The sequence below is a fragment of the Colobus angolensis genome, unplaced genomic scaffold, assembly GCF_000951035.1.
Source record: "Colobus angolensis palliatus isolate OR3802 unplaced genomic scaffold, Cang.pa_1.0 Scaffold134, whole genome shotgun sequence".
Lineage (NCBI taxonomy): Eukaryota > Metazoa > Chordata > Mammalia > Primates > Cercopithecidae > Colobus > Colobus angolensis.
Window position 1 is genome coordinate 7774046 of NW_012114422.1, and position 11062 is coordinate 7785107.

The window sequence follows — 11062 nt, forward strand, 5'->3', positions numbered from 1 at the left end:
ATTAAACATGTATATTATAATGTAGAGAGATTACTAAGGACATGCAATGTCATATATAGAGTGATCCTGGGTGAATATATCTGTCTCTACCTCATTAAATAATAGGTGATTTTTTTACTTCTTGGTATAACTTAATTATTGGGAAAATGTAATATTAATGTAAAGTAAACAAAGCTTAGAATAACCTTTATGCATCAAGTCCAGCAACGTTGCCTTAAATGCATCAGCATTTGTTCTACGATAATGTTATAACTAAGAAAGAAATTCCCTAACAGTGCTTTACCAATATCAATTCTCATTTAATAAAAAATAACTAAGAGAAAAACAAGCTATATCATTAATAATTGGAGGCTTATAGTTTTTAAAATATGAAATTTTGATTATGAATCCCAACATGTCTATTTAGGCAAGGAAGAATGACAAGAACCACAAACCATTTTTTTTCTACATTATTGAAAGACAAGTGTAGGAAGTCATTTTTATTTTTATTTTTTTTTGAGACGGAGTCTCGCTCTGTCTCCCAGGCTGGAGTGCAGTGGCCAGATCTCAGCTCACTGCAAGCTCCGCCTCCCGGGTTTAGGCCATTCTCCTGCCTCAGCCTCCGGAGTGGCTGGGACTACAGGCGCCCGCCACCTCGCCCGGCTAGTTTTTTGTATTTTTTAGTAGAGACGGAGTTTCACCGGGTTAGCAGGATGGTCTCGATCTCCTGACCTCGTGATCCGCCCGTCTCGGCCTCCCAAAGTGCTAGGATTACAGGCTTGAGCCACCGCGCCCGGCCTGGAAGTCATTTTTAAAAAAATCTATTGGAGCTCAGGAAAAGTAAAAACAATAAGTTATCAATTTCTGGAAGAAAGAGAACAGCAAACACACCATAAGGGCATGCATTAAGTGAGAATATGATCCAATATGAAAGAAACAAAACCCGAGAAAACAGTGACTCAAACAGCCAGACGCAAACATGAATCAAACTCTGCCAGCAGCAGTTTCGACTTTTAATCAAACAGCAGATTTTGTATATAAACACAGTCTGGAAGGGGCTGTAGGTTACATACTAAGTTTTTTCCTTCCAGTCTTGCTAACTAAAGTCAGCTATAACATTAGCTACAGTACTTCTTTAAGCGCAAAAACCAGTAGATGCGTTAAACATTTACAGTGAGCAAAACATTAGACTCTAAAGACTACATTATAACATAGACTACATGTTAGAATATAGTCTTGTCATTTTGCTTGTATAAATAGAGTACATGTTTGAATACAGTCTGTAAAATAAATAGCAAAAATAAATTTGGAGCTTACCTTTCAGTTTATATTCGTATATATTATATCTGTTTGAAAATATGCCTTGTATTATTATTTCTCTTACTAAATTTTATCCAATACTGCTGAGAAAAAAATAGATTTTTATTTATATATCAATACATAAACCTTGGAGATTATGTATAACTACATAAAACTATATATATTGAAGAGCTTCAGATCTAAATTGAAACAAATCTGAATTGCAATGATAGTTCTGCCTTTTGCCATTTTCAACAATTTTACTCTGGCAAGCCTCATTTTATCAGTTGTAAAATGATGCTGATTATAATAATAGTAATTATTTTACTTTGTCTGAACACAGGAGAAGTTAAATACCATAATGAAGACAAAATACTTGGTACAGAGACAGGTGTAGAGGAATCATTCAATAAATGTTAAGGGTTAGAGTCATTGAGCTTTCATTATATTGTATTCTCCATAAAATCTCTGTAAATTAAGGGCTATTGTTCCCAATTTACAGATTAGGAAAGAAAGAATGAGAACAATAAATTTATTTTCCTAATTTCACAGTCTTTTAACTTCCCAGAGGCCACAGTTGTTTAAAAAAGAGGGGAAGAGGTAAAATAAAAATGTGTTTTCTCATTTTCAAGGTGATCTAGAGAAAATAGGTACATGTACAAGTAATACTATCAGGGAATTGATACTTTGAAACTACCAGGTAATATTAAAATAAGTATTTTTATATAATTAGGAAAATTATAACCCACACATTGTCAGGTAAAAAATTGTACTTCTACTTATAGATATTATTTGGATTTAACAAAAGACAACCAGCTTTTAATGACAGTGGCAATGATGATCAAATAGCAGTCAGACATGCATACCATAACATGTATTTATAAAATAGATAATTATCGTATGAGTTTGACAATGTAAAAGGAAAAAGAAATCAGATTTACTCAGTAAATGAGTATAGAGGAAAAAAAGAAAGAACAGTAGAATCTTAGCTGTAATCAATCTAGTAATCTTGTTTCTGCACAACAAAGTTTGTGAAACAACTCGGGCATTTTTAAGTGTCATGTGACTGGAAGCAGTTCAATGTGCTCTAATAGGATTTTGTAGCCATGCAGCAGGTTCATACACATTTTTTCATAATACCTGCAGAAGAGTATAATAAGATGGATAGACCTGGCCTTATTACCATGTCTCAGTTTAAACAGACGTAGTGTGGATTGCTCAAATAACTGGTGAGCAACAAACCTAACATCCTAATGTAATAAATCTCATCTCCAGATCCACCATTTTCCCCACTACATTATGTTTTCACTGCCAAAATTTGAGGAAAATAAACACTAATTTTTTACCTAAAATTGAAAAAATATAAATGCAAAGGAATATGGAAGACTGATGAAACTGTAAAATGTCAGCACTGATAATCTGCTTCTTGTACATTAGGAAGGCAAGAACATGTTGTTAACTATTAGGAAGTAACAGCATCACAGAATCATAACTCAAATATAGCCAAGTACGGAAAGAGTCTTTAATTCTTACATGTTATCTCCTCAGAATATTTTAAATTACAAGTTTTAAAAAGCTGACAGCACTTAAAGAAAAGTATACAAACACTGGCATAAATCTAGGACTAAATAAAATGTGCAATGCCTGGAATGTTGAATTTTTTAGTTGAATTATAGTTGATTTACAGTTAAAATAAGTTTTTGGTAAGACTTCCAAAAACACTTCTAATTTTACATAACCTATTCGCCAAGAGGAAATTCTGAAGAACCAGAAGAACTACCTTAAAAATAGTCAGGGTGTTAGTTAATTTTTACATCTGTTTTATCACTGAGCTTCAAAAAAATACTTTTATTTGCAGAGGCAAAAATATGAGTGTCCTCGTTTTTGACATGAAAGAATGTTCTTTTCAGATATTTAGATTTTATAAATTACAAACCTTATCAGAAATTAATTTATTCTACTATCCATAAATGCTGATTTTAAAGTGTTTTTGCATAGTGTTGTATATTAAAATTGGAAACATTATCACTGAAATATACCCTATATAGTATGTTTTACTTTATCGAAAGTTATATCCATAATGATTGAAATCTTGAGATAATCATTTTTAACAACAAAATACTTTTAGCCACTATAAAGAGATCACTACTCAATATACATTCACCTTTGTGAGACTTGGTATTAATGTACTCGCAGTATGACATCAGAGATATCAAGCTAATTTGTTCATGGGATGATATACTTCCAAATACATAATAATTAGTTGGTGAATACAACTTTATTATAATTGCATCACAAATGTTAAGCATCTTTTGTAAAATAAACTACTTTTACCCAGAAAATATTTTCTCTCTAGTCTTCCATTCAAAATGCACTAACCTTGTCCTAAAGTTTGTAGGATGAGGAGGTCCATCATATAATGATAAGTAGTCGTATTCTTCTTCTAGAGCAAATGACTGAAAAACAATTTGTATTCTATTTCGTTCTTCTGCTATTATTACCCATGTACAGTTTGCACCATTGGGATATCCATATGGAAAACCAGGGCTTTCTATAGTGCCATTAAGTCCTTTTAAAGTTCCACCACATGTATAAATAAATCCTGCAACAAAAGACAAATAAACATACATTAATATTATATAAATCAAGAATAATCCAGAAGATAATATTATTTTAAATGTCTATTGTGTTTCCAAGAGCAAAGTTAACAGTAATTTTAAAAATGGCAGTTTAAGAGCTGGGCACTATATACAAATATATATGTAATATATAAGAAACAAAATAATAGAAGATTGATCATTTATAATATATACTGAGATAAATCATTGTAAATCAGTTGATGAAATAAAATTATCCACATACATCTGAATCATTATCCATTAGAGGTTCCTACAGACAAACACAATCCTAAAACACAGTATCTTTCCTCAAAGAGTTTTAAATCTCACTGTGGAAGCTCATAAACAGCATTGACATTTTAAAGATCTTTGTATGCATTTTGGGTCCCAAAGAATTAACTACATTTTTTCTTGGCAACACATGCTAGTTTTTTTTGACATATTCACATCTGTACCCTGTAGCTCACATGTTTTAGGAAAATCTATCTCACCCTGATTATAGAAGAGGAATTTTTTAAGTCTATGAAATGGCTCTACCTTTCATTAAAATATTTAGTTCATGATGAACAAAATCCTAAGTTAATCACATCAGAGTGAATCCGAAGGTCAGGACAGAAATAAGTTAAATAAATGGATCCTGGACAACTGATAGCACCCATCTTAAGAAGTTTTGTATTTGTTCCGTGGTAAGTCTAATTTACTGAGAGCATGAGTCCTGGAAATACTTAGAAAACTTACTGTATTTTTTCAGCAATTTGTCTCTTCAAATATATATATATATCTATATATTATATTATATTTTATATATATATTTGAGATAGAATCTTGCTCTGTCACCCAGGCTGGAGTGGAGTGGAGAGATCTTGGCTCACTGCGACCTCTGCCTCCTGGGTTCAAGTGATTCTCCAGCCTCAACCTCCCAAGTAGCTGGTATTACAGACATGCACCACCACGCCCGGCTAATTTTTGTATTTGTAGTTGAGACAGGGTTTCGCCATGTTGACCAGGCTGTTCTCGAACTCCTGAACTCAGGTGATCCGTCCGCCTCGGTTTCCCGAAGGGCTGAGATTACAGGCATGAGCCACTGCGCCTGACCTCTTCAAATATATAATATTCTGTAGCATATTGTGTAATGTAAAAATCAAAGATTAATACAACAGTAAGAGAAGATGGTCCCAGTCTTTAGTAGACTACATGCTAATAAAGTTTGCATTTAGAGGTAGTTAAACAGGATCAGAAGTTCTCATGAGAACCTCTTCACCCAGATGTTATTATCTTCATCTGTGAGTCCTACAGGAAGCCGAAGTGCCAGAAAGCTGTAAATCAGAGATGACAAGCTACTTTGAGGGAAAGAACTCCATACTACCCAAAGTATCTATGTTTGGAACTAGGCATAGAAATGCAGGAAATTTAGGGCTTCTTTCTTTGGGAAAAAAATGAATATATTTTATGTAAGTATGGATACTTTTTAAAAGTAACAGGACTGCTGAATAGAAGTCCTCAGAAGCCAGAGTTGTAGATTGTGGCAGATAGTGGCTGATTTGGGATGTTGCATTTATTCCACGTTCTTTTCACAATAGCACCTTGATTTTGCCAGGGAGCCGTTTCTCTATTAAACAGTAATATGCCTTTTTTTTTTTTTCTTTTTTTTTTAGATGGAGTCTTGCTCTGTCGCCTAGGCTGGAGTGCAGTGGCGTGATCTTGTCTCACTGCAACCTCTACCTCCTGGGTTCAAGTGGCCAAAACAGCTATATACTTTGGAGCAGCTGACTCTGCTGACTCCAGTGATGAGAAATGTGGCTCAGGGCTAGGTTGACCAATATAATCCTACCCTCTGAGCAAAATTTAGTACAGGGATCTTTTTCTACATCTTACCATATGGCAAAGTCTTAAGCCTGGGATATTCGGTATGTGTATGTGATATAAAGCATAGTTCTTGTTATCATTTTGTCTCTTTGCAAATTGACCAAGAAGTTGGATCAGGTAGAAGAGGTTTTAAAAAAAAATCAATATTTGTGTATATTCAGATAATTTTGCTCATGCGCCAAAAGTCAAATAGGGCATTTTATGATTTTCAAAAATAAATAAATAACTAAAAGGTCTCTTTTTAAATTGCTTCTTGCAGAGCAATTACTTTGAAGCCTTAGGTTAATTAGCTATCACCCATTTCTATTAGTTTTCTGCCTGAACAGCTTCCAATTTGAACTTCATAACTAAAGTCAAGCATAAGTCCCTTCAGCTACCGTCTGATCTATGGGCTGTTTTATATACTCTCAAGCCCCATAACCCTGATAGTTTTAGAAAAAGGACATATGTCTTAAAATAACATGCTCAGCTTTGTCCACTCATTCTTCAAGGGCCTGCTGATTCATGCATTTCAAGTACTTTAATTTTTAGACAAATTAGGAATTACACCTATATTTAAACTTCCTTATCTGTATTCTTCTTTTTATTTTTGTTTTTATTTATCACAAAGTTAGATTAAACATAACATTATTCTCTATAATAAAGTACATTTTTTCCAAAAAGGAGGTTTACATTTTTCACTTTAAAAATTTGAAAATCAGAAGTAAGCATTATAAAGCAAAATATCTTCCCTCATTCATTTATGCTTCACAGGGCTGGTCATTTTTAACAGCGCAGTGTTTATCTTACTAGGCCTTTCCTAGGCACAAGCAGATATGCATTTATATTATTTTTCAAATGATGTCAGTCATATTATGCATATTTTTCTGAACTGTTATATCTATTTTAAAAAATCACTGGCATTATTCTGGGTACAAATGTAGACTTCTACTACATTCTTCTTTGAAAGACTTTATAGCTACACAGCATATAGTATGCCTATAGTATAATTTATTTTACCATTCTCCTAATGATAACTTCATTTTTATGGTTACAAAGGTCTAATGAACAACTTTGTAAAAACAGTTTTGTACACATATCCTCATACAAAGTATATATCCTTTGTGCACAAAAGGCATATATCCTTGTGCACTTGATTGATACCTCCCGAGGTGGAATCCCAGAAATGGGGTTGCTGAAAATGTATATAGATACAGTGAAACCATCCTTAATACATATGAAAATTTATGTTTCTGGCACCATTGTATGAAGTGTTTTTCTACCTCAACCCTAATTCTGTCAACACTAAATAGTTTTGAAAGGCAAATTTTGCTTTTCATTTTTGTTTTTTAAGAAATGTTATCATGTTTATTTGAAGTTTACAACTTGATGCTGTGGAATACATACAGAGAGTAAAGTGTTACCATCATGAAATAGCTTAATGTAGCTATCATGTCACTTAGTTACTTTTTTGTGTGACAAGAGCAGCTAAAATATACTTACTTAACAAAAATTCTTACTACAATACAGTTTCATTAACTTTAGTCCTAATGTTGCACATTAGGCCTCTAAACTTTTTCATCTTACATATCAGCTATATGATCTACAGCTCCCCACTTTCTCTTCCCCTTACTCCTGCTCATCCATGGAAATCACTGTTTCATTGCCTATCTGAGTGTACTAAGATTTTTTTTTTTTTCTTTTTTTTGAGATGGAGTTTTGCTCTTGTTGCCCAGGCTGGAGTTCAATGGCATGATCTCAGCTCACCACAACCTCCGTCTCCCAGGTTCGAGCAATTCTCCTGCTTCAGCCTCCCTAGTAGCTGGGATTACAGGCATGTGGCACCACACGCAGCTAATTTTGTATTTTTAGTAGAGAGTGGGTTTTTCCCTGTTGGTCAGACTGGTCTTGAACTCCTGACCTCAGGTGATCCACCCGCTTGCAGCATTTTTATTTTTGTGTCTGGCTTATTTCACTTAGCATAATGTCCTCTAAGTCCATCCAGGTTGTAGCACATGGTGGGATTTCCCTTTTTAAGGCTGAATAAGATTTGTGTGTGTGTGTGTGTCTGTGTGTGTGTGTGTGTGTGTGTGTATAAAATATATTCCATTGTGTATATATAAAAAGTGATATATATCCCCTTTTTTAAGGCTGAATAAGATTCCATTTTGTGTGTGTGTATGTATATACACATATTTCATTTTCTTTATCAATTTATCTCTCAATGTATATCTAGGTTGTTTCCACATTTTGACTATTGTGAATAATGCTGCAAAGAACTTGGGAGTGCAGATATTTTTACAAGGTGGTTATTGTATCTCATTTTGGTACATACCTGGAAGAGGAGTTGCTGTGTCATATAGTGATTCTATTAATATAATATGTTTAATTTCTTTAGGAACCTCCATACTGTTTTTTCATAGGCTGTGCTAATCTACATTCCCACCAATAGTGTACTAGGGTTTCCTTTTCTCCACATCCCTGATAACACTTGTTATTTCTTGTCTTTTTGATAATAATCATACTTACGGGCATAAGGCAATATCTTATAGTGGTTTAAATTTGCATTTCTCGAAAGATTAATGATGGTGAGCATCTCTTCATATACCTTTTTGCCATTTTTATATCTTCTTTGGAGAAATGTCTGTTCAGGTCTTTTGCCCATTTTTAAAATCAGGTTACTGTTTTTTCTGCTATTGAGTTATAAGAATTCTTTATAATTCTGGATATATTAACTCCTTAACAAAAATGTGGTTTGAAAATATTTTTTCATAGTTCATAAGTTGCCTATTATTTTGTTGATTGTTTCCTTTATTGTTCTGAATGTTTTTAGTTTAATGTTGTTCTGTTTATTTACTTTTGCTTTTGTAGCTTGAGCTTTTTGGAGCGATATCAAAATTAATTGTCAAAGCCAATGTCAAGAGGCTAAAACCCAAATTTTGCAAGGCAAAAAAAGTTATAATACTATTTTCTTTTGCATTTCTCTGATAATTATTAAGTAGTTACTCTGGTAATTGCTATTGTAATTTCTCTGATTACTATTAAGATTACTATTGTGATTCACTCAGAATCTATATTTGTCTTTGTAAATACATTTCTAAATGAAACAACTTTGGTTATTCTTGTTCATTGTTCTCATAAATTCACAATTCCTTATTGTTCTTTGTAGTACGTGAGGAACATCACTTCCTTTTTCTCTTGTCTCCTCTGATAATTGTTTTCCTATATTCATTCATCTATCATCACATATTTCATGCCTTAAGGGTAAAATGATACAAAGAACAGTTTCCCAGCTCGTCTTCTGGGAGCTGACAATCTAAAACACGAGATAGCAAGACATTTAGGCCATTGCTACGAAATACAGAAAGTATTATGATTCGTGTGTGCACACTTTGCTATGAGAACACATAGAAACAAAACTAAATCTAGATAAGTCAGTATGTAGTATATGGAAAACTGCCCTCAAAAACTGGCATTGCAACTTCTCATAGATTCATGTTTTACAATTTCTAAATGTCTTATGTTTTTCAGACCTTATCTTTTAATGTGCACTTAAAATTAAACAGTGTATTTACACTTGAAAAGTAACTAAATTTTACATGACTTGGGTCTCACTGTCATCAAGAGTTTGATTAACAATATTGATTTCAAAAAACATCAGGCCCATATTTCACCTTTACTACTCAGCAAGAAATAATGCAATGACTATATGTATAGTAGTAGTTTAATGATGTTTTAATTTCTTGAGTGTGCTAAGGTTTCTGACAAGCAACATTCACACCTGTGTTTACTTTTTCCAGTCATCTTCACAAAACACTGCAACTGAGCTTCTGTGATCAATTATGTTGACATGACTCTTGCAAAAATTACTCATGACCTTTCCATTTTCAAAATCACTTCTTTTTTGCAAAAAATGTTTTTGTCATCTTTGTGCATTTGTTATGGCTAATTGTTGTTATTTCTCGGAAATATTTTCTTATTGTTTCCATGATTATGTCCTGCTTTCCTAATCTCATGAACTTCTCCTAAAACCACTCCTTTACTAGATTTCTGTCTTCATCTGTCTTCTCTGCTTTGCAGGCTTCTTAGCAACCACAGACATAGCTGTAAGCAATACTGGTGACCATAAAAGAGGCATATCATCATTTATCTATTTCCATCCCTTTGCTATATATCTCTGTGTAGATGTAGCATACTATGTAGAAACTAGTCATCCATGTCCTCTGGGATTCTTTGCTTATCCTCAAATCTCGTTAGTTCATTCTATCAACTGTCTCTTAAATCTATCTCTAGCCCCCTCTTTACTTTTCTATTCTAAATCCTGTGGATTCGATTTAATTCTTCCTCATCTCCTGCATCCTATCCTATTTTAAGAGCAATCAATCTATCCTGCCAGACTTCCTGCATTTGCCCATCTATTCAGGTCCCCACATTGCTGTTAAAGTCATTTGTACAACAAACAAACCCAATCTTGTCACTTCCTTATTCAATAGCATTCTTTGGCTACTCCTTATTGTCAATATAAAGTCCACACTTCTCTCCATGTACCTTATATAAAAGATAACTGATTTTTGTTTTTATTTTGCTAAGCCATATTCCATCTTTAATTTTGGAGTACTAAACTGGATTCTTAAATTTCTTGAAGCTGACCTAGGAATAGTTCTTTGGAGTTTACTAACCACTTCTTCTTCTAGATGGAGGAAGGAGTGGGGAACACATATATACCTGCTCATTAGAGTCCTCACAATATTCAATCACTTGCTAGATATTAAGGTAAAGTGTCACTTGTCATTTATCTTTTGCTTCTCTTTATTGATACTTCCATTTCTAATATTTATTATTTACAATGTAATTTTTTATGAATGTTTTTCCTAAGGCTTTCAGAAATTTGCCTTTATGCCATTGTGTTTTGGGCAAAGCCTGACATTCAGTAGAAATTCAGTAAGCACTTTTTGACTGAATAAATACTTTCATCTACCATTTATTGGTCCAAACCAAATGACTCCAAATTTCCACACTGAGGAAACTCAGAGACAAATAGGGTTAGTATTATAATTTGGGGTAAATTTTTGAATAACAGATTTTTGTAAAGATTTGGGGTGAGTGCATGTAACTTGTAAATTTCATATTGATTGAAATGAAAAGCTACATATTCATAAGAAGAACTTATAATACTCACTGAGGAACAATTTTTTTTGCATAATCCCAATTATGCAGTGTTTTACATAAAAATTTGAAAATCAGAAGTAAGCATTATAAAGCAAAATATCTTCCCTCATTCATTTATGCTTCACAGGGCTGGTCATTTTTAACAGCGCAGT

General features: G+C 33.3%; 1 protein-coding gene across 2 annotated transcripts in view; it reads right to left on the reverse strand.

Annotated features, from left to right (window-relative positions):
• The window catches only part of CSMD3 (CUB and Sushi multiple domains 3), a 1254780-nt gene that overhangs the window by 1105544 nt on the left and 138174 nt on the right, over positions 1–11062 (reverse strand). For both annotated transcript variants that reach the window (XM_011934353.1, XM_011934352.1), the window contains exon 2: positions 3658–3880. In XM_011934353.1, the coding sequence (XP_011789743.1) occupies positions 3658–3880 (223 nt within the window). The remainder of the gene's footprint in view (positions 1–3657; positions 3881–11062) is intronic.